The 25,336-nt window shown below is 37.1% G+C and overlaps 1 protein-coding gene across 5 annotated transcripts in view; it reads right to left on the bottom strand.

Annotated features, from left to right (window-relative positions):
* The window catches only part of LNPK (lunapark, ER junction formation factor), a 91,343-nt gene extending 70,234 nt beyond the window's left edge, over positions 1-21,109 (bottom strand). For 2 of the 5 annotated variants that reach the window (XM_033231058.1, XM_033231055.1), the window contains exons 1-4: positions 20,441-20,626; positions 14,166-14,254; positions 11,809-11,850; positions 10,860-11,047 (exon numbers count right to left, since the gene is read on the bottom strand). In XM_033231058.1, the coding sequence (XP_033086949.1) occupies positions 10,860-11,047; positions 11,809-11,850; positions 14,166-14,192 (257 nt within the window). In that variant the 5' untranslated portion in view covers positions 14,193-14,254; positions 20,441-20,626. Of the gene's footprint in view, positions 1-10,859; positions 11,048-11,808; positions 11,851-14,165; positions 14,255-20,440; positions 20,627-20,785 lie in introns of those variants that run through there. The other 3 variants (XM_033231056.1, XM_033231057.1, XM_033231059.1) reach the window with 3 other exon arrangements.
* Between the last annotated feature and the right edge of the window lie 4,227 nt (positions 21,110-25,336).

Raw genomic sequence — 25,336 nt, 5'->3', positions numbered from 1 at the left:
GTAAGTACAAAAATTAGTTCTTCACTCTGAAATACAGCATTACTATTTTGGGGAGTCAATCTGAAAGTAGTCACCAGTGATCCCTGTCCTTTGGTATTCACACCGTTGTGTAGTCCTCTCTCACCAATGTTGGTCTGCGCGACCAACAGCATGGCAGAAGTGATAGTGTATCACTTCAAGATTAAGTTATAAAGGACTGCAGCTTCCATTTTGGGCCTACTCTTTCACTTGTCTTTCTCTCTCCTGGATTACCAGCTCTATGAGAAGACAGCTGTCATGATATGAGAACAGTCAAAGAAGTCTAGGAAAAGTTCCACGCAGTGAGGAAGAAACGGCTGTGGTAAACACTCAGCAAAGAACTGATACCTGCTAACAGCTGCCTGTGTGAATTCAGAAGTAGATTAGGGAAAAATCAGCCAACGTGAGTAAGACCACACCAGATATCTTGAGATTTGAATTCAGAACCCATTTTGGTGATGGCAAGACAATTAGCTTTGGCATGATTTATAAATTCCTGGATTATACAAAGAAAAAGGAAACTAAACATAAGCTTGCCAAAAAACAGCCTATATGGAAAGAAAAAGACCTCAAGGGAAAAGCAAAAGGAACACAAGAACAGAATGAAGAAAGTCAGGGGGATTGCAAATGCCATTGCTGATGATAGCAAAAAGAAATAAAATGTCTAGCAGTGAGCTGGAGATTTGATAACAGCAGAGGGAGTAAAGATCTACAATGACTTTATCTACAGTGATGGGGTGGATTTAGTTAAGCCTTGAGATGACTGTGGCCCCTACCAACAGCTTAACTGCAATTTACCTAAGAACAAAAAATCCTGAGACAGAACTACCCAGCTAAACTGCTTTTAACATTCCTGCTCCTCAAGAGCTGAGACATAATAAACATTTGTTGTTTTAAGCTACTAAGTTTTTGGGCAATTTGTTACACAGGAATAGATAATACACTTTTTTTAATATTGTGATGACTTATTTTTGTGACATGAAAACACCAAATAACTAGCACCAGATTCCTACATGGCACTTGGACAATTACCTAAAAGTACAAAAAACACCAGGCTTTGTCCTTACCAAGAGAAGGGAGATAAGAGAATATAGGTTAAGCATAATGCCCATAACCTTCAAGGATCCCACAATAATAGAAAAGTCTCATATTGCTTCTCCAGCGCAAACTCACTGAAATAGTAGCAGGCTGGAAGAGAAGACTTTTAAAAAGCATTCAGAGAAAGAAAACAGGTGGAAAAAAAGATGGAATTGCAGAGATAGTGGCTAGAATTCTGTAGGAAATGTATAAATTTTCTTAAATGAATACTTTTCAAAAAGCATATATAATTGCCAGTGTGAATACTACAAAAATTGAAATATACTCTCTTCAAAATAAAACTCACTAAATCCTCTCTGTGGACAATAAACTCTTCCTCTGGTTTTTATCAGAATTCCTCCTGGATAACATGAGCTATCAAACAACAGACATTTCCATATGTCAAGTCTTCAAGACTTGAAAAGGTAAAACACATAGAATTTATTATTCTTTAGGGCTAAATTAAATGAAGTTCTTTGGTATTTTTTGTTATTTTTGTAGAGACAGGATCTCACCATGTTGCCCAGACTGGTCTTGAACTCCTGGCCTCAAGTGATCCTCCTGCCTCAGCCTCCCAAACCTCTGGGATTATAGGCATAAAACATCATGCCTAGCCCTTTTCTATTTTTAAATAAAATTTAGAAAAAGAACTAAAGTACTTCAGGATTCTGTTTTAGTTATCCCAACAAAGGTTTTGCTCTCCCAATAATTAAAAATAACTTATTAAAATATAGCAACATACTTTGTGAAGATATTGAAGATATTAAGGATACTATTACTAACCTCTAGTTAGAGAATAGTGGCATAAGCTCCACTTCCCCCTTCTCTTCTTAAAAATAATCCAAACAAGGAGAACAAAAATAAAAATGCAAACTCCTTCTCTGGTAAAACAGAGATATAACTAAAACTCAACCATCAGATTATGTGGAGGCACTCTCAAAAGCAATGGAGATTATTACACAGGGGCTCCAAAAAGTGGAAGCAAAACAAGAAAACTGCCTATTTCACAAAGAGGTAACAAGGTAAACTTTTCCAAGTGTAAAACTTAAAATCCACGTTTGTAACAATGAGAACAAGATGCACAGCTACAGGCAGAAGCTCCTCAGTTTGGTTCCAATAAAAAAAGAGAGAAGGCAGAAATTAAAAAGAAATTATTCAGAAGTGCACTATTTACAAAGAATGTTCTGTTCCTACGGCAAGGGGGTTGGGGGGAAGTTTTGTATTGTGAAAGAAATACAATTGCCTAGCCCCACTGGCTGGGAAAAGATAACAGCTAAACAAATTCACACACAAAATCCTGAATCATAAGGAAAATTCTAGTTAGCCTGGAACACAGGAAGATATGCCTTCATACCAACACAACCTATAAATAACTGACCCAAAGTAAATGTACCACATAGTACATAGTGAAAGGTTTTACTTAATTATAAAAACCAAAAGCAAAAAAAAATGGTTTCAAAACAGACCAACTTCTTTCATATCAACAAATATAAAGTGGGCTAAACTCACTAATGTAAAAGAAAAAGACCTCCACACTGTATCACCAGACAAAACCCAACTCTATAATGTAAATGGATGCATCTAAAACTAAGAGTCTTTGAAGGCTGAAAATAAAACCATAGACAAAGGTATAGCAGGCAAATGCAAACAAAACAAGGATTGTGATCTTAAAACCCCAATGGTCAAATTTTTTTAAAAAACCTTTAAACTAGGCCGGGCGCGGTGGCTCAAGCCTGTAATCCCAGCACTTTGGGAGGCCGAGACGGGCGGATCACGAGGTCAGGAGATCAAGACCATCCTGCCTAACACGGTGAAACCCCGTCTCTACTAAAAATACAAAAACTAGCCGGGCGAGGTGGCGGGCGCCTGTAGTCCCAGCTACTCGGGAGGCTGAGGCAGGAGAATGGCGTAAACCCGGGAGGCTGAGCTTGCAGTGAGCTGAGATCCGGCCACTGCACTCCAGCCCAGGCGACAGAGCGAGACTCCGCCTCAAAAAAAAAAAAAAAAAAAAACCTTTAAACTAAAAAAAAGGTCACATTATAAAGTTTAAAAAAAAAAATGGCATTCCTTTCCAAAAAATGTTGCTAGAGCAACTGAGCACATCCACAGGCAAAAACAAAAAAAAAAAATTAAGCCACCTCGACCTGAACCTTGATTAACTCAAAATGGATTATGAACTTAAATGTAAAAAAAAAAAAAAAAAAAAAAAAATTAAGGCATAGAAAAAAACATAAGAGAAAACCTTCACAACCTGTAGCAAGGTAAAGTGGTCTCAGAATTGACAAGAAAAACACAATTAACAAAGGGAAAAACTGATAACTTGAACCTCATCAAAATTAAAAACTTTTGCTCTGCAGAAGACCCTGTTGGGAGAATGAAAAGACAATCTAAAGACTAGGGGGAAAAAAGCTGTAAACCATACATATCCAACATAAAACTTTTTTTTGTTTGGTTTTTTTGTTTTGTTTGAGACGGAGTGTAGCTCTGTTGCCCAGGCTGGAGTGCAGTGGGGTGCGATCTCGATTCACTGAAACCTCCGCCTCCTGGGTTCAAGTGATTCTCCTGCCTCAGCCTCCTGAGTGGCTGGGATTACAGGCACGCGCCACTATGCACTGGCTAATTTTTGTATTTTTTGTAGAGACGAGGTTTCACATGTTGGTCAGGCTGGTCTTGAACTCCTGACTTCGTGATCCACCGGCCTCAGCCTCCCAAAGTGCTGGGATGACAGGTGTGAGCCACTGCGCCCAGACAGAACTTTTATCTATAATATATAAAGAATTCTCAAAATTCAAGAGTAACAAAAACAAATAATCCAATTAGAAAATTGGACAAAAGTCATGAATAAACATTTTGCTGAAAAAGATACATATTAAGGGCAAATAAGCACATGAAACATCCTCAGCCATTAGGAAAATAAAAATTAAAACCACAATGAGATATTGCTACATACCTATCAGAACAGTCAAAACAGAAAATAGTGATTAACACCAAATGCTGGTAAGGATGTAGAGAAACTAGATCACTCATACCCACCTAGTGGCAATGTAAAATGGTATATTTACTCTGAAAAAAAGTTTAGCAATTTCTTATAAAACTAACATGTACTTACTATATGCTCCAGCATTTGCACCCTTGGGCACACACCCCAGAGAAATGACTTATGTTCATATAAAAACCTGTACAAAATAGTCATTGCAGGCTTATTTGTAATAGCAAGAACTGGAAATAATGCAAATGGTCTTCAGCAGGTGAATGGTTAAACTATGGTACATTAATACCACGGAATACTACTCAGAGAAAGAAAGGAACTATTGATACACTGAACAACTTGGATGAATCTCAAGAACATACTGAGCAAAAAACGCCAATTTCAAAAGGTTACATACTATGTGATTCCATTTTCTAACATTCTTGAAATAACAAATTTGTGGAGATAGAAAACAGATTAATGGACGGCAGGGGTTAGGAATGGGGAAAGTGGAGGAAGACATGTATGGCTATAAAGGAGTAGCAAAAAGGAGCCTTGTGGTGACGGGAACAGTTCTGGATCTGAATTGTGGGGTGGTTACACAAAGCTACAGGTGATAAAATTGCATAGAAATATAAAACCCACTCAAAGGAATTTATATAAAACTGATGAAATCTGAATAGGCTCCGTGGATTGAAGCAATGTCAATTTCCTGGGTGTGAAAGTTTACTACAGTAGTTCTCCCTTAATCTCAGTGATATGTTCCAAGATCCCCAGTGGATGCCTGAAACCATGAACAGTACCAAACCCAACATATACGAAGTTTTTTTCTATACATACATATCATGTAGGTATAGGGATTTAATTTATAAATTAGGCAAAGTAAGAGATTAACAAAAATAACCAATAATAAAATAGAACAAGTATAACTATACTGCAATAAAAGTTATATGAATGTAGTCTCTCTCGAAAAACTAATATTTTCAGACTGCAACTGACCACAGTTAACTGAAACTGCAGAGGGCAAAATTGTGGATGAAGGAAAAACTACTGTATAGATGTCACTATTGGGGTAAGCTAGGTGAGGGTACCTGCAACCTGCCTGTACATTTTTTTCTGCAACTTCCTGTAAACCTATAATATTTTCAAAAATAAAAATTCTTTTTAAAGGATGTGTTTACAATGAAGATACAACAGAAATACTCATGCAAAAAGCAAAGCATCAACATTCATAAAACAAAACTAAAAGAAATACAGGGAAAAGTAGAAATACATTTTTATTAGGATATAGAAGATCTATACAGCATAAGGTAGTTCTCATTGCTAATATTAAACTCTGTGTAACTGAAAAAAGAGAATATATCTTCAAATGTTCATGAAACACTTAAAAAATTGACCAAATAACATTCCACCAAAAAACTCAATAAATTTAAATCAGAAATATTTAACATTCTCTGAAAGCAATACAATAAAACTAGAAATTGTAACTAAGACAATAAAAATATAAATATATATTTGCCATCCATAAATAACTCACAGATTATAACTCCTTCTAAAAAAATCCTATCTTGTAAATAACCAAAATAAATCACTATATATCAAGACCCATGGCATAAAACTAAAGCAGTGGTCAGAAAGTATCATAGTTTCAAATACATGTACAGTGCTATTATTTCAACAAATAAAGAATGAAAATAAAGAAAAGTTTTTGGATGCTTTTATAAAATGATCACAATACCGAAAGCAGAAATTTTTCCTGGAATTCAAGAATGATTCAATGTTTAATATAATCCCTTCGTATCAAGAGAAGATGAAAAGTCATATGGAATCTTCACAGATAATGAATTGTATTTAACAACATTCAACAACCTTTCTTGATTTAAAAAAAAAAAAAAAACTAAATACAGTAAGAATAGGTAGAAAATTCCTTAACATGATCAAATGTATCTGTCTCAATCCAAAAGTCAGAATAATGCCCAATGGTGAAACATCAGAAGAATTCCCAAAAAACACATCAAGTATGTCCACTATTTTCTCTACAACTTAACACTGTCCTGTTACGCTAACATAATTAGCCAAGAGAAAAAAAAATCAAAAATATCTAACAAGAAAAAATATCAAATGAAAAAAACAAAAGGAGGTGGTAAAATTATTGCTATTTACAGATTATATGACTGCATACTTGGAAACTCTCAAAGAATCAACCAAAAAAATTATTAGAAACAATAAGACTATTATTGCAGTTGAATATAAAATTGGTATAGAAAATCACTACATTCATATATACAATCAGGTGAGAAATAAAAAATCTTTGACTCACATTTATCGAAGCATTTGTTCTTTTCTGAATGAAATTAATGCTACTTGGAACATTACTACAGCATGTATTTTTGTTCAATAATATCTAATGACTTGAACTAAAAAAATATGTGTCCTAGCAGCAAATACTTGGAACTTCAATATAATAGAATCACACAGAGGACAGCTTCAACATTTTAAAACCTCAATATTCAGTGTTTCACTGTACTCAAACTAAAAATGCTAAAAGTTGAAATACAGCAGAATATCTCAATTCAATCAATATAACTAAACCTTCCTTACTTTGGGTAAAGAATTAACATTCTATAAACCTGGTGGTTTTTCACCAACCTTCATATTATATAACATTATTTTGTTACCTCTTTCGCCCTTTCTGCCAAACTTGTGTTCTTTTTCAAACAACCATATCATAAGCCCTATCCAATTTATAAAAATGTTTTTAGATGAGATTTAGCAATATATAAATCTAACGATGAGCTGGGCATGGTGGCTCATGCCTGTAATACCAACACTTTGTGAGGCCGAGACAGGCAGATCACTTGAGGCCAAGAGTTCAAGACCAACCTGGTCAACATGCTGACACCCCATCTCTACTAAAACAAACAAACAAACAAACACACAAAAATTAGACAGGAATGTAGTGAATGCCTATAATTCCCACTACTTAGGAGGCTGAGGCATGAGAGCTTGAGCCTGGGAGGCAGAGGATGTAGTGAGTCAAGATTTTGCCATTTCACTCCAGCCTGGGCAACAGAGTAAAACTCTGTCTCAAAACAAAAAAAAAAAAAAAAAAACAAAAGCTAAAGTTGAATTGATATACAGGTCTTAATATTTATAATTATGTCGACTTCTTTGTCAGCTTATTTAACCACCAAAGACTTCAGCAAAAATTACCTTCCTGTTTAGGGAAAATAGTAACAATGATTTATTTTGGTGTAAAAAGTAAGAATCGAGTACTTCTTGCTTTTGTTTTTTTTGGGCATATAACTCAACACCATTTTTCCTTACAAATGTCTTCTTTATTATATATAAAAGCCGTATCTAAAAATTCCTTTTGAGGTTATTTCTGGGCCTGTCGCCCAGGTTGGAGTGCAGTGGCTCGACCTGGGCTCACAGTAAGCTCTCCCTCCCGGGGTTCATGCCATCCTCCTGCCTCAGCCTCCCGAGTAGCTGGGACTAAGGAGCCCACCACCATACTGGGCTAATTTTTTATATTTTTAGTAGAGACGGGGTTTTACCGTGTTAGCCAGGATGGTCCCGATCTCCTAACCTCGTGATCTACCCACCTCAGCCTCCCAAAGTGCTGAGATTATAGGCGTGAGCCACCCCGCCTGGCTAAAAGACACTTGTATTCTTATTAGTGTATCATGAAACAAATATTTAACTTTCTTCAAAAGGTTACAAATTATGTTTGTCAACCTAGCTAGATTGAGGAAATACCTAACATGTGCTACTTGTGGGTAGAGACAGGAGGCATGAAAATTATATAAGAACAAATCCCTATCCTTAAATGGCTTTCAATTTAAGTGGAGATACAAGAAGAGAAATAGGAATATGACTACCTTCCTCAATTCCCTTGCTTAAATTTCTTCCCCAACAACCCCATTTTGAGAGGCAAAAACAAACCAAATAAGAAAGTTATGGCTAACTCCTTTGGGAAAGTCAATATCTCATGATGATGATCAGTCTCTAAAACTACAGAGAATGACATGTCTAGAAAGTTAAAATTTATAAAAGGTATCCAGAAGTAAAAGTCTACAAGATTGCTTGTAGCATTAGTTAACACAGAAACGAACCTTAATGGTTGCTGACTTAGAAAATGAACCAACTCCCAAGGTAATGCATATTTGCCAGAATAATGCAGAAATACAAAATTGTAACTTACGTAACTCAAACCTCAATATGGTGTGTAGTCTTAATGACTCCTACAAAATAAATTCAGCATTTATATTATGATTTAAGTTTCAGTAATACTTGAAAAGATCAGAGGGAGATAAATATACTATTGAATCTGAAAGGCAGAAAAACAACAAGTGGAATTATACTAAACTCCTCCATATTACATTCTGAAGTAAAAATATAATAAATTTCAAAGGATGTTATATAGAGTATTGATATTCTACCATAAAGAATAATTTTGGAATAGTTATACAATATATGCTCAGTCCTGATCCATGACCTTTCCAGTAAAAGCATTTGGGAAACTGGGAATGTGTAGACAGCAGTCACTTTTTACAGATACCAGGTAGATTTCTAAACTATATAATCAATATAGACAGTGTTGAGCAAAACAACATACTTTATTGTCCCTTTTGCCTCTAAGTCTTTAAGTAAATCCGAGTCCAGCCCTCAAAACTGTTTGCTATAATTTAGATATTTGATTCTCCAAACCTCATGTTGAAATTTGTCCCCCAGTGTTGGAGGTGGGGCCTAATGGGAGGTGTTTGGGTCACGGGGGTGGATCTCATGAACAGATGAATGTCCACCCTAGGGCATGGTGAGGTTTGCCCTCTATTAGTTCCTGAGAGAGCTGGTTGTTAAAAAGAAACTGGCACCTCCCCTATCTCTTGCTTTCTCTCTCACCAAGTGATCTCTGCATATGCTGTCCCCCCGTCACCTTCCACCAGGAGTGAAGCAGCCTGAGGCCCTCACCAGATGTAGATGCTGGTGCCATACTTCTTGCACAGTCTACAGAACCATGAGCCAAATAAACCTCGTTTCTTTATAAACCACCTAGCCTCAGGTATTCCTTTATAGCAACACTAACAAACTAAGACACTGTTTCACAAAGAAAAAAGTCCAGGGATAAGCTCACATTACACACAAAAGGCAACAATTCATGTTACACACATAAGAAAATGTCCTGTATTAAGTCTTCTTTCTTTTTACCACATCCACTTTCACATTGTGTTTTATTTCATGCTTTTTTGATTGTCATCGATCAGAAGGACAATGTTATTCTTTGTTGGATAACCGGTCTTTGCTTCAAAAAGTGAAAAGCTCACTAAAATAGAAGCTACTACAGTTGAGAACGAGGTCACAAATATCAATGAGACAAAGTGAAAAATGGCTATGAAGCTAAACAAGCCAAGATATACTAGATGCAGGTGATGCAGAAAAATCAGAGCGACACAGTAAGGATTAGAAAGCTTCATATCCAAAATATCATAAAGATTGAATTGAAGAAATTACATTTTTTAAAGAAATGAAGTTTTCCTGCTTCTAAAGAACAATTAGTATATAATTTATTTGCCCCCGAAAAAACTTTTATGAATCATAATAGCAAATTTAAATCATAGTTTTTGGATAGCCATTATAATTAACACGGTAGAGTTCCCTATCAGACATTCTGTTACAACTAGATACAAGTCTTTTATGATCAAAAAAATTAATCTTTATATGGAAATAGATGTAAAGCGCATTTCTGAGTATTTAAAAGTACTTAAATCAACTAAACATCTCATTCTACTTTGTAAATTGCTTTTCTCTCCTCTTATGAAAAAAGTATAAGGGAAACAAGGAAAAGGGGCTCACAATTATAAAATCCACTACTACTGGGATAAAAGCATTCCAAAAGATTTCAAAACGTGAAAACAAAGAAATTAGCAGAGACAATTATTTTGCAATATTATGAAAGCACTCAATTTCAGCTCTTGTAGCTACATACAAACTTATAATTTTACAAGCTTCAGGAGTTCCAATTTGAAAATATGCCCTGCACTAAAGACTAAACAAACACATTTTTTATAGTAGTACCCAGACTGAGGCAATGTCCCTATTAAATGCTCCCATAGCATTTTACACTTCTCTTTTATAACATTCATCATACTCATTACTTAATGTTTGCAGTCTAAGATACACAGAGAGTTTTGTATTTTTACGTACCATACACCATTATAATCCAATGTCTAAACAATTGGTACCCATAAATACTTGTTGACTGAATAAACAAACTTTTTATCAAATTGTCTCCCAAAATTCTCAGTCATGATATACCTCCTATACAGTGTTATATTAGAAAATATTTATAAAATAAGGGTCAATTGCTTTAGAGCAGTGACTATACAGCAGTAAAAGGAGGGAAACAGAGTTGGGGTGAATGGAATACATTCAGAATAATTTGAGCAGTTATTCTTTTGGTTTTACAAACCCTGCCCCACTTGCCATTACCCCCTACTCCACGCCCAATGCCCCTAGGGGAGCATGGTCATCTACTAGAAAATCATAAAACATTGCCATATAGAGCAATTATTACTCATATTACTAGGTAATACTCCTCAGGTATATTGGATTACAAATGAAGGTTTAAAACACTTGTTCTACTATTTTTAAAAAATTTTTTCAAATTGTGAAAGAAATTCAAACTCAGTCAGATATTACCATTTAATAATAAAGAGACTGAATATATACACTAGATATACATTAAGACTCTCTAGTCAGAAAAGGAAAAGATCAACAAAAAGAATAATTTACTTACATCAATGGAAAAGCAAAAAATGGGAGTGTCATGGCAAGTCTTGCTGTAAATTCATCAGGAAGATACCACAAATATACAATTAAGCATGTAAACAGATAGAGAACTGAGGAATACAGAATTAATCTTCCAACCCATAATTTTTGTAATCTCTGATTTTTTTCCCTAAATTCTTCTAATGCTTGAATTTCCTGTTAAGAGAAAATTATTCCCTGTTAGTAAATTTCAAACTTCATAAAGAAATTAAAATGTTAAAAAATGTTAACAGGAAAGATATTTAAGAAAAAACTCTTATTTAAACTTCAATAAAGCATAATACCCTAACCGTTTAAAACAGAATATAATATGGAAAAGAAAACTAAAACTGAGGTTAAAAATTTATAATGCTTATTCTAACACAGCAATTTTACAATGCAAAATTAATTACTATTTTTAAACTATCAAATTGGCAAAGATTCAGGGAATGAAATTGGTATCAGCAATAATATTTGTTGAGTCAAATAAGTAATAATTCCTTCTATAAAAGGCATTTTAAAAATCTGGCAATAAGAAAAAGAATTAATAAAAATTAAAACAGTAACCCATCTATTTATCACTCTCCATATTCCCAGAAAATCATTTTTTATAATACTATATAAAAAACTGAAAATTTTGTAGACTGATAAAAACTATTATACAGTATCTCATCTATTTTGTCCTACCTGTAACATTTATTTACACCACACTACAGATCTAATTTCATTCTAACTGGCTCTATTACTTGAAACAGACTTCTTAAGTCACTGATAGACTTTAGATTTTTTTGAGGTCACATAACATTAAAGTTCTCAGACTCACTCTATATCATTGCTAAATTCCCATACCAGATTTGGTCTCCAAAATAATATATACTACAATAGTATTTATTTAATACCTAAAATGAATTAAAATACCTCAGAGCCAAAGAACATACCTTATCTATACTTTCTAGAACTTCTACAGTTGAAGGTTTTGTCTGTTATAGAAACAGAAACAAGAGACAGCATTAAAACTTATCACAAACTTTCACGTTTTGATATAATCATTAAAGAACATTTATTTCAAAATTGAATTTTCTCAAATGTTATCAGGCAAATATGTATTCTTGTTTATAACTAAGATTTACTTAAATAAAAATTATAATTGCAAACAGAACTACATAAGAGTAAAGAAATAAGCATTTCCCTACTTACCTTTTTTTAATCCTAGGAAGACTTTGAATTATGATGGCTCAATTTTTACCATTCTTAACTTCAATAAAACACACTGTTATAGAAAGAAACAAATTTTGGCCAGGTACGGTGGCTCGCACCTGCACTTTGGGAGGCCAAGGTGAGCGGATCACTTAGGGTCAGGAGTTTGAGACCAGCCTGGTCAACATGGTAAAATGCTGTCTCTACTAAAAATCCAAAAATTAGCTGGGCGTGGTGGCATGTGCTTGTAATCCCAGCTACTCAGGAGGCTGAGGCACGAGAATTGCTTGAACCCGGGAGCCAGACATTGCAGTGAGCTGAGATTGCACCACTGCACTCTAGCCTGGGTGACAGAGTAAGACTGCATCTCAAAAAAAACGTACATTTTCCTCCAAAAAATGTATTAGGAATGATTACTCAAAAGAATTAACACATTAAAAAAATTTACAGACTAAAAATGGTCTGATTGGCTATTGCTAAAAGTTCACTTAAGACTCTGGAGGTCGAAATCAACAGGCTATCTTCATTCTAAATTCCTAAAGTAGTTTTTGAAGATCAGATTTTAAAAGGACATCTAAGAATACTTCATTATAGCAAAGCTTGTTTGCCAAAAGTATTTTTTATACATCTAGAATAAAAATCAGCCAAAATCACTTATAAAACACTTGAAAAAATATTTACCAATTACATACTCAACAATCCAAGAGGGTAATGAATATCAGGTCATTGTAGTTCCCATAAGAGTTGTTAACATTAGAGTTAACCATATGAAATTGACATTTTGCTAAGTCCAAGCAGTTGAATACTGGCAATTTCATATGGTTCAACCTAATATGAAAGGCAAAGCAAGAAGAGATAAATTTGATCCTTGGGTAGATTATTAAAAGGTCATAACAGGGTCAATATAATGCTGATCCAAAACAAAGCTGTTCCAGCAACAGCCCAAAACCTAAGTTATGTACCAAGCATAGTTAGACTCTATTATTATGGTAGTAAGGAGAAAAAAAAAAATAAGTAGTTTATCCTAGACTGCCTTATCTCCTCTTACATTTGAAAAGAGCATTTATATAATTTTTTTTTCTTTTATTTGAGACAGAGTCTAGCTCTGTCGCCCAGGCTGGAGTGCAGTGGCACAATCTCGGCTCACTGCAACCTTTGTCTTCTGGGTTCAAGCGATCCTGCCTCAGCCTCCCGAGTAGCTGGGATTACAGGCGCCCACCACCATGCCCAGCTAATTTCTGTATTTTTAGTAGAGACAGGGTTATATAATTTATACAATTCATATTTTCGAGCTGTAACTTTGAGATACTTCCTCTAAAAGCTTATCCAATAAAATCAAACTGAATTTCTAATTTTGTTTAACCTATAAATTCTAAAAGCACATGCAGTGTGACTTTAGTCAATATTTATGATAAGCTTCAAGTAAAAAGATACAGTGTGTAAAAAACAAGTATTGTATAGAATACTTTTTTTCTTTTTTTTTTTGAGACAGAGTCTTGCTCTGTCACCCAGGCTGGAGTGCAGTGGCACGATCTCGGCTCACTGCAACCTCTGCCTCCTGGGTTCATTCTCCTGCCTCAGCCTCCCAAGTAGCTGGGACTATAGGTGCACACCACTACGCCGAGCTAATTTCTGTATTTTTAGTGGAGACAGGGGTTCACCATGTTGGTAGGCTGGTCTCGAACTCCTGAACTCATGATCTGCCCACCTCGGCCTCTCAAAGTGCTGGGATTACAGGCGTGAGCCACCGCACCCAGCCTAGAATACTTATTTTCAACTACCTTTCAAATAAGCTTGAAACTTAGGGAGTATAAGAAAACAAGATAGCCATTTGCACACAAATACAGAAATACAGAAATAAAAATAATTCATACATCCAAGTGAAATAATTCTGTTACACAGAGGCATTGGACACCTACAGAACAAGTGGAAGTATCAAAATAAAAAAATAGAAAAGTAATTCAAAAGAGAAGAAAAAAAGTTAAGGAAAACAGCAAACTACTATTCAGGGCTATAATGAAAGGAGACTTTCACAAATAGCTTTATGTGACACTTTTATATTAGACTCAAGAACTAGCTGTAAAGAAAAGTACCTTACCCTCCATCGAGAAAATAATCCACCCATCTTTTATTTGTAGAAACTGGGCTCAATGATAAATATCATCAATTGTCCAAAGGAATTCACAGCTAGAAATAAAGCAAGTATTTAAAATGTTAAGTTAAACACACAGCATACCCACTATAGATGTTGCAATACTGCCTAAAAAATGTTATGAAATATTAATTTCTTTGGACTCCACATATATGGAATTTGATATCAGACAGTTATTGGGATAGAGTCTACCTTTATTTATTATTATTATTTTTTGAGATGGAGTCTCTCTGTGTTGCCCACGCTAGAGTGCAGAGGCAGATTCTCACCTCATTGCAACTTCCGCCTCCCAGGTTAAGCGATTCTTGTGCCTCAGCCTCCTGAGTAGCTGGGACTACAGGTGTGCACCACTACGACTGGCTAATTTTTATATTCTTGATAGAGACAGAGTTTTGCTATGTTGACCAGGCTGGTTTTGAACTCTGGCCTCAAGTGATCTGCCCACCTCGGCCTCCCAAAGTGCTGGGATTACAGGCGTGAGTCATCGCACACTGCCAAGTCCACCTTTTAAAAATCCATTCTTCAAAACCAGAACAGATTTAAAAGTGAAAATAAAGTTTGAAAAGCTTTTTAAATGACAATGAAGTTTAGAAATGTATATTCTTACCACTTTGCTATTTTCTATTCTTTAAAATATGTTCTCTATGTTGTTCTGGGAACAAAGTTTTACCATACTACTTTCATACTATATACTTAAATAAAATCATTTCTACCATCCAGCTGTCTCCCAACTAAACTAGTTATCTGGAGTAGGAGTGTTTTACAATGTTTAGAATACAACCTTACAAGTAATAAGAGAAAGCCACAACCAAGTTATTAATAAGAAAATAAGGATTACAAGGCTATCTGTGACCTTTAGCAAATCACTTAATGATTCTGAGCCTTAATTTTCTTTTCTCTAAATTACAGTTAATAATACCACCACTTTCTCATAGGATAGTCTTTAGTATTACCATCTCACAGATAAGAAAACTAAGTGAAAAGAGGTTTAGTGATTTGTCCAATAGCTCAGAAGAAATATGGCCTAGAGTCCCTTTATCTTCAGATTTCTAGCCTCTATTACTAAACACTACTGTTCAATGCCCAAATAAACATTTCTCCCTAACATTGTGTACAAGTCCCTGAAGCTAGTTGACCTTCAATTCAGCTAGCTCTATAACCACTTCTTTTAGTTGTTTTTCTATGACTCTCAAATGTTTTATAATAGACTCAACAATATTATATTCTAAATCAACTTACTGGAAAATAATTATGTAAATTTTTATTCTTTTAAGTTGAATTGTTAAAAGTATAATTTCAAACTGACATATTTTAACCAGGTTACAGTTAGATACTTGCCAATGTATAAAACTACTTCTTTTCCACCCCCAAAAAGGTTACCTATGTCATATTTCTCACATTTTTTAACTGTAAATGTAAACACAAAATAATACCAGTATCAAGTAAGAACACTCACTCCACAAAATTATTTATATACCATAATTAGCATAAGGCATAGCTATCTTGGAGTTTCTTAGAAAAGTAACAAAGAGCTTAAATGTAAAATAGTTTTACTCACAAAGTAATTTTTAAGGACAGAAACACCTATAATCTGTCCTGAAAAACTCTAAAGTTTATAACTATAATGAATGTTTCAAGTCATATTTAAGTTGCAAGCTAAATGTTATTAATCATTTAGTATTTTCTAAAACATGGTTGTAGAAAATCCAGGAACTTTCATGAATTAAACTATAAATTTCTATCTGAATTATGACAGTAAGTAAATCTAAAAACCCTCTTGAGATGCTAAAAATAATTACCAAAAAGGTGGGTGGAGTGAGTAGATTAATATGAATCACTTGTTATTCTCAAAATATACATCATTCCACTATTCTGGAACTAGTGTATGGTGTCTAGCAGTGTTCTGTATATAACCAACCTACATATTTTGAAGTAGAATTACATTCTTCAATGTCAAGTTTGTAACCATCACACCCTGAGACTATGATCAGAAATTTTAATATTTGAAACTAATGACAACAACAATATCAAACAACAGTATCAGTTAAACACTTAGTAAGTACTTCATTTCTAGGGGCCCTAAAACAAATGCAGTGTGTGTGTGTGTGTGTGTGTGTGTGTATAAATTTTTTTTTGAGACAGTCTCACTGACACCCAGGCTGGAGTGCAGTGGTGAGATCTTGGCTCACTACAACCTCCATCTCCAGGGTTAAAGCAGTTCTCCCACCTCAGTCTCCAAAGGTGTAGCTGCAACTACAGGCACGCGCCACCACACCCGGCTAATTTTTTTTTTTTTTTTTGGTAGAGACAGGGATTTCACCTTGTTGGCCACGTTGGTCTCGAACTCCTGGCCTCAAGTGATCTGCCCACCTTGGTCTCTCAAAGTGCTGGGGATTATAGGCATGAGCCACTACACCCAGCCCAAATGCTTTATATTAATTTTAGCATTTAGATACTACTATCCCTCCATTTTAAAAATGAGAAATCTAAGAGAAGTGGAATAGTGTGCTAAGTAACATCCCAAAGACAGTAAGCAGCAGAGCCAAACAGAGTATTTTAGTTTTGATTTTTTAAGCACCCAGCTATTACCAATAACACAAAATCAGAAATAAAGTCTGCTTTATATAGATTAGACTGGAACATTTATATGTAAAATATATGAAAGCACCTCTGACATTATCAAATAGTTGGTAAACAAATCTACTGATTTGAAAAGTGAGTAGTAAGCACACGAAACAGTATTAGTACAATGTATCGTGTAACCCAATTCCTTTATTTGATTACATTTGAGTGTTTAAATCTGCATTAAAGAGAAGTTAAATGATTTGCAAAATCATGTAGCTCCAGCTAGGGACAGAACTGGTACTAGAAGTCTGCAAGCACAGCCTTTACTTGCTTACTGCGTACCAATTTTAAAGTAAGTACAATATGAAATACATGCATAACATCACTATACCAATTTTGACAATTATTTGCTTAAAGAATTGTTTTGGTATTAATGAAACAATCTACATCTTAGTCTCTAAGACCCCAGAAGTAAGGGATTATGCTGTTAAATTTGTACTCTAAAACAATATTAGAGTGACAGTCATTAAATGCCATATCCAGGCTTTCAGGTTCATAATCAAAGAAACGGTCAACCTGCACTAGCAATTTTTCTATCAAATTCCGATATTAAAGGAACTGATTCACTGTAATGCACACATGTAATAGGTGGTACTTTCTAACAGATGTGAAAACATAACAAAATTAAACAATTAAATCAAATATTGCTCCATAGCTTTAATTTCAGATCTCTTCTGTATTCAACTACTGGTTCTCTCCTTTCCACACAAATATCTTAACTCCAAGTCCTGTGGCCCACCACTTACTATGAAATTTTGGACAAATCAGTTACTTAACCTATCTGCTACTCAATTTCCTCATCTGTAAAAGAGGGATAGTTAAGGACCCTCTTAAATGTTGAAAGACTTAAATGACATAATGTATTCTAAACTATTTACAACAGTGCTTGGCACACAGTGATTGCTCAATACAAACTGTTTTTACTGCTGTGGTTGTTGCTATTTTCTAATCCATCTCTCCTTTCTTTCAAATACATGGAAGATATATGGGAACCGAATAACCCTTGCATTTCCTTCTGAGGCATAAATCAGTTCACTTGCCCTGGATTGGACACTTGAGGTTGCCCTGGTTCAACCTCAAGTGACTTTTCTCCAAGAACTCTCCCATGAACATGTACAGAGTGTTTCTTTCCACTCTGATCTGATACCACAACAGGACCTGTCATGACCTTAAGAGATGGGTGCATCTAAGTGTGTTTTTCTTTTTGTTGAGACTGAATCTCACTCTGTCTGTTGCCCAGGCTGGAGTGCAGTGGCATAATCTCAGCTCACTGCAACCACTGCCACCTGGGTTCAAGTGATTCTCCTGCCTCAGCCTCCCATATAGCTGGGATTACAGGTGTGTGCCACCACTCCCGGCTAATTTTTGTGTTTTTAGTAGAGACAGGGTTTCACCATGTTGCCCTGGCTGGTCTCGAACTCGTGACCTCAAGTGATCTGCCTGCCTTGGCCTCCCAAAGTGCTGAGATTACAGGCGTGAGCAACCCTATCTGACCTAAATGTGTTTTTCAATGAACAATAATGTCGACCACCTTATTTGAATGTTTTCTACTAATGGCTATTTACACTCAGGTTTGAGTGTCAGAATTTTAAATCTTGGGAAATGTTTTTCTTAAATTTTCACCTCACTCCAAGACACATTAAAATAATGTAATAAAATAGATCTGGATTCAAAATATGGCTCAATCACTTACTAGCTATGCAGTCTTGGGCAGATTACTTAAACTCTCCAAGCCTCAAGTTATTGCATCTGCAAAATGGTAAAAATATCTACACTTCACAGAATTGTTGTATAAATTAAATGAAATTATGTATCATTTGGCACAGTGTACAACACATAGTAACTGCTTAATAAATTGTAGCCATTATTATTACCAGAAAACACACCTAGTATTTATACGGAACACATTTCTTTCTAACTTCTTATAAAGAAAGCACCTATTTCATAATTCTAAAATTGGAAAATTATATCACAGTTTGTATTTTTAGTAAAATAGATTGCTCTCATTTTCTCTAGTATAAGAAATAGAGCAAAAAATTATGTAGACTCTGCCATTAAATAATCTTGTAGGCCTTTGAAGAAAACAGAAAGGAAGTTTTATGTTTATCAAATTCCAAAGTTAAATATAAGCTATTTAATCACCATCAACAGTACCTCCATAACATATTGTACTATACAATTGAAGAGTAAAGGTGATTTGTTCTAGAACTCTAACTTTCAAATGTCCTAACTGAAAAGACAATTCTGAAATAGCCCAAGCCACATTTATTGCTCCTCAAAAAAAATTAATGAAAAGTACATCTCTATTATATATTAAGCCCTCTTAATATATAATGATTAAGTGCTTGCTTTCATGGTAAGTCAATTTTCATCTGAACTAAATACCACCAAAAAATTACTATTTGATTATAAATATTTCTATATGAAATCATATCGTTCTAATAGCCATATAACTCCTTTTCTTGTATTTTCTTGTTTATATGTTATAATATATAAACACTATATAAGTTTATTAACAGCATTACTGAGCTGATCTCAATAGATAACAGAAAACCTTAAAATTCTAATTTTAAACGCACCACTCCTGTTTAAGAAAATGTGTTAAAAGTCAACTTGGTCTTCTGGGGGCTGCTGAGGAAAAGAGATTAGCATTCCCTGCCAGTTTGAACATATTCCTGAAACCAAGCTTACTCACACCCACCAAACCGTTGTTGAATAGAGTCCATTTTGTCAATGCTGACTGACACCCAAGAAAACAGTAGACACCGAGCAATACACACTGGAGGCCAAGTGGGAAAAGCAGAACATGGAAAACTCAGTGACTCACGGGTCTTGCTTAGCAGTGTGAGAGCACCATCAGCAAAGCTGAGTTGACCAATTTCAACTCTTTCTCAATCCGCAAACTATGAACTGATGGAATTTAGATTTGTTTTTCTTCTCCTGCCACGCCTCTGATACTATGCATCTTCGCCCTTCCCGTCCGTCCCACAGCCCACCATCCCTGGAATAAGGACAATGGTTGGAGAGCCTCTTCTCTAAGTAGCACGTACTCCCCGCCCACACGCTAGAGCCCGGCAGCATGACACTGACAGTTTTCAGTCCCTTCTGGTCTTTCCAACTCTTGGAGCCTCCACACAACTCAGAAAAAGACGACGCGGACAGAACGCTCAAAGCGGATAGCTGAGCGTAGGAAATGCTAGTTTGGGACCTTCTGACCTCTTTGCCCCACCTGTGTCGAGGTAAGCTCGACACAGGTGGGCCAAAGAGCTGGGGCTCAAGCCAGTCACCACCCGGAATCTCCCAGAATCAAGCTGGAGAAACTACCAGCCCTAGAGGGGAGAAAAGGCTTTCGAGACTCCAGCACCACCACTGCCAGTGTGCTGGGAGATCCAGGGAAGAAGGCGGCGAGCCTGGGTCAGCGCGCACCACCGCGCAGCCTGACTAGCAGCCGCCGCAGAGCTCTAGGCCACTTGGCAGGAGGCGGGAGCACCCAGGAGAGACAAGCGGGGAACCTGCAGCTTATTTCCCAGGGGCACAGCTCAGCATGCCTCCCCGCTGCAGAGCCCTCCCAACTGCCCTCGCCTTGAGCGTTCTACCTGCAAGAAGCGGGCGTAGCCCGGCCCGGGCGTCCACCCCCGCCAGTCTCGGCCGCCACCGCGCAACCTGCCTCCAGAGCAAGCAGCAGTCGCCACTGACAGAGAGACAGGCCCAGCCAACTCCTTCCCATCAAACCCCGCGCTCCCGCCGCTCGCCAATTGGCGCCGCGGCCGGCGCGCGCCGCTCCCTCGTCACGTGACCCTACCCGGGGCTAGCAGTTGTTAGGGCGGGTCGGGCGGGAGGTTAGGAGCTTGTGTCTGTGGCCTCCGCAGCCAGCGTAGGCTGTCGTGTGGCAGTCATGTACTGCCGTTTATTATTACTCTTAGAATATAGTTATTTCTTACTCTTCCGCTGCCTGCTTTCCTTTTAAAGCCTGTTCTGCCGTCTCGCTGAAGAAGGAAACCCACTGAAACTGGTCCTGGTGGTCTCAGACCGCCGCGCGAGCGAAGAGTTGGGAGGACGAAGGTTGGGAAGTTGAGGATGGAGATGGGTGCTCCTGGAAGGTAGTCCGTCCTGAGGAGTCCCCCATCAGCTGTCAGCCAGCCGGCAGCAGAGCAAGTTAAGAGTACACAGCTCCGAAGAAGCCAGTTCCCAACCAAACCAGTGAAGAAAAGTCAGCCTGGCCCCCAGGAGTGCTTGAGTCTCTGTCACTCATGGACGTCAAAAAGGGTCATTTGATGACTGGATGCTTACCTCACCGGTGTGAGGTAAGCTTCAAACGCCATATCATGTTGCTTTAAAACCTGCGGGTAACAGCATAAGCTGAGTTTTCTATCTTAGAACTCTTAAAGAACACTCTTGACAGGTCCTGATAGATGGACCCACAAAAAAACCACCCAGGCTATATTTGACTCGGATTTGAAACGCTGCCTAAACGGTATTAAGTTTCCTCCTCAACTGGAAAAGATAAATAACATGATACTCGAATGAGAAAAATACTAGACGTGCACACAGTAATATGTGAGCAGGGAAACTTCAGCGAAGGTTTTTATCATGCTTTACCCCATTTACGTGCTTTACTCCATGTGCAAACATTTTTCATGGTTTTTTTTCTATTTACATACACAAAAAAAGTTTCGATGATTTTTAAAGTATAATAATTTTAATATGTTACATTTAAACTTTGACAATGCAAACAGGTTGTCAAGAGAAGAAGCTGAACATTGTCTGGTTGGTAAGAAAATTTATACTAGAAGCTACCACGTAATTCGCTGTGGAATTTGCTTGCCCTAATTGCCTAAATAGTTACAGTTCTGTACACTTGAAAGGATGAGAGGAAGGGAACTACAGTTTAGTGTGTTACTGTGGATCAGGCACTTTCCAAATGTAGAAGAAAATGAACAGAAACATTTCACCTGTTTTGATATGGAAATTTAGCCATTTTGTTTTTCAACCTTTGCTGTTGCAAAGTATTAAAGTCCTGTGCAGTTTTGCAAATACATCTCACCTCAGAAAGATTTCCTTTCCTAAGAAGACTGGGAGGAATGGCTTTCCACTTGCCAATAATGTGTCCTCTGGTCAACTGAGCCATCAATGTCTGTACTCCAGCCTGGGCTACCAAGCTATACCCCACCTCTAAAAAAAAAAAAAAAAGGTAGCGAGGGGACAGAGAAGAGCCGGCTGGATGCAGGAGATTCCAAACACCTAATCCTGAGATAAAATTCCCTAGGCAATTGCTCTACCAAGAGTAGAGATTTGACCTGACAAAAGAATGGAGATAAGTATTTAATCATTAACTCTTTTAATCCTCCCAACAACCTTTTAAGTATAGTATCATTTTTCAAATGAGGAAACTGAAATGTAGAAAGATTATGGACACTGTTGAAGGTAACACTAAACCATTGCCTCCTTTATATCCTTTATAGAAGAGTTCGTCAAGCAAATAAAGTGAGGGAAAGACATTACAAGAAAAAAAATCAACATACATGCTATTGTGGCTGGACTTCAGGCTACAGGGTGGTTTCAAATATTTATTGACAAGACCCTGTGTTAAGTGCTGAGGATACAGAGATAAATAAACCATTTGTTCTAAAGCAGCTGACACTAGTGAGAGACACCTTAAAAAAAAATACAATGCAGACTAAGACTAAATAAGTGCTGTGATAGAGGCTAATGTTCACGGTATTGGAAAATGATAAGACAACAGCAGCTGGAGAGGATGTGGGAAAGCCAGTGAAGGTGCTGCTTTAGCAGAGTCCAAATGTCAAGAGTAACCCCCCCCCCCCCCACTAACCCTGAAATTGTTCTGGGGTATAGTTGAAAGAAGTGAAATCCAAAGAGCAACAGAGAAGAACAGCAGAGAATACTTGGAGAGAGGAAACAAATTGCTCTAACCAATGGAGTTTTAAATGGTCTAGTTTAACAAATAGGTTGAATTTATCTAGGTGCTATGAGAACTTACATAAGTGGCATTCATTGGTCTGGTCAGAGAGGTTAGGTAAGGCTTCTTTGAGGAAGTCACACTAGCATGAAAGATGAGAGACTGAAAAAGGGAAAGTGGGACATGGAGGGAATATCATGTGTAAAGCCTTTTTGTCAGGAGGGAACACTGCAAGCCTGAGGGACTGAAAGGAGGCTACTGTGGCTAGAGCCTAGGTTGCAGGGAGAAAGTGCACCAGTTTGAAGCTGGAGACCAGACCAAGCAGAGTCTTATTGGCCATATTAAGAACTGTAATCTTTAAAAGGGAGGGGGAGGGCATTGGGAGGGGGAGGGTATTTGACATGATCAGATCTGTGTTTTGAAAAGATCATTCCAGCTGCAGTGTGGGAACACAAGCAGAGTCAGCACCGGATTAGTTAAATCTATGAGTGGTGTTAGTGTTGGTAGGCATCCAGGTGGATTGGGATAGGAACAAGGAGATGGACAGAAGTGGGGGAAATGGAACAATAGGAAGTAAAGTGGGAGGTCTTGGTGATGGATTCAAATATCATGGGATAGGATGGGGACTGAGGGAGAGGGAGGAGTCAGATGACTCAGAATTTCTAGCAGACCCAGTGGGTGGATAGTAATGCCATCATTGAGATATGGAGGACACTGGAAGAGAGCCAGGTTTGAGGGAAGAGGGTAATTTCAATTTGAACACGTTGCGTTTAAGATATTTTTGTGACTTTAAGGGAAGATGTTAACATTGGATCTTTAGGTCTGCAGCACTGGGCTGGAGAAAAAAATATATATTGCCGTTTGCAATTTGTTATTTTCTGCAGGGTACTTATTATTTCAAAATACAGATATCTTTATTGTAAATATGATGTTTTGTTTTTAAACGTATTTAGAAGCACTTGAACCCAGGAGGCAGAGGGTTGCAGTGAGCCGAGATGGCACCATTGTACTCCAGCCTGGGCAACAAGAGCAAAACTCAGTCTCAAAAATAAATAAATAAATAAAAATAAATATATTGAGAACAGAATTTTAAAAGTGAGTCTCTAGAGCAGTTTTCCAGACTTTTCTGAGAGTCACCAGGGTCCCTTATCAAAAACTCAAATTCTCAGGCCCATCCCCTAGAGGTTCTGATTTCACTTGTCTGGTATAGGGGGCCTGGAAATGTGAATTTTTAACAAATGCCACTGGAGAATCTTATTGCTGAGTTTCTCTGGGAAGTGGTATGCCAGTGCCAGAGGCTACCTGCATAAGAGTCACCACAGTGCTTATTGAAATAAAGATTCTCAGGCCCTGCAGACTAAATCTCTAGGGATAGAAGGGTTGTGAGGAATGGAAAAAGGAATATGGTACCCTGTCAAGTGGTCCAAAACCTCACCCTTCATCTTTGACAGAGGTGTTCTGAGCTTCCCACTGGGCAGCCCAGAAGAAAGTGGATGTCTCTTGCTGGGTGATGCATATTTAGACAGCAGTCAGCCCTCACAGGCTGCAATGATAACAGCTCAGCATAGGCCTCCTGCCCTGTCCACTGAAATGGGACTCAGCCCACTTAAATAGTCTCTTTTTCCACCTTTCCTATCAAGGCCCATTGTTCCCTCCTGGCCCCCAAATCTTTTTCAATGTTATTTCCAGCACCCTGTCTTTCTGCTGTTAGTTCTGTTTTTCAGCCAATCTCTGTGGCCAGAGCTGGGAGAGGAATTGGGTCAAATGCTATGTTTCAGTCTTGACAAGGCTTTTTTGTTCCTGAGAACAAAAACACTTTGGAAGTGTTTTTAAAGACTGAGCTGTGTCAGGGAGGAAAAACTTTTCCTCTGCTCTCTTATGTTTCCTCCTTGGGGGCCTACAAATTAAAACAACAAAAGATAGCAAGAGAAAAAAAACATTTAATTACATATGTAAACACACACACAGAGCAAGAAAGAAAGAGAAATTCACAAATAACTGTGACCCTAGATGGTTAGAATTTGGAGCTTATATACCATCTTAATAGGGGACGAAGAAGGGCAGAGAGGCCTTTCTAGGAGAGTAAATGACTTCTTCAAAAGAAGTGAGGGAGAGACAAAGCATTTAGAGAAAACAAAACACTTTTTGGAAAGACAAATGGACTTCTAGGAGAATAGATGGAAGATATAGTTTTGTAGCAATGTCTGGGTGTAGTGCAGATGTCTCCTCTCTGAGAAGAAAATATTAAGAGTTGCTCCCCAGGAGGGGATTTATAACAATTGAGTTATTTGGGGAGACTTTGCTTTTAGGCATATAAGGGATTTCGGGAACTCAAGTGCCTTCAGCTCAAAATAACTTTCATGCCATGGTAGCTTATTCTGAATCCCTTTAATTATTTGTTCTCCTTGTAGTCTTGCTGTAGCAATTACAAGTCTCTGTGAGACACTGTAGATGTTTTTGAATAGAGGAAGAATCAGAACGTATGAAGAAAAAAATGATTAGAATGATTTGTTGGTGATGGCTAGCATACAGAAAAGTTTCTAAAACTAAAGTATGCTACTTAGCACAATAACAC

This window comes from Trachypithecus francoisi, unplaced genomic scaffold, assembly GCF_009764315.1.
Source record: "Trachypithecus francoisi isolate TF-2019V2 unplaced genomic scaffold, Tfra_2.0 Lachesis_group13, whole genome shotgun sequence".
Taxonomy (NCBI): Eukaryota; Metazoa; Chordata; class Mammalia; order Primates; family Cercopithecidae; genus Trachypithecus; species Trachypithecus francoisi.
This window is presented reverse-complemented; position numbering and strand designations above follow the sequence as displayed.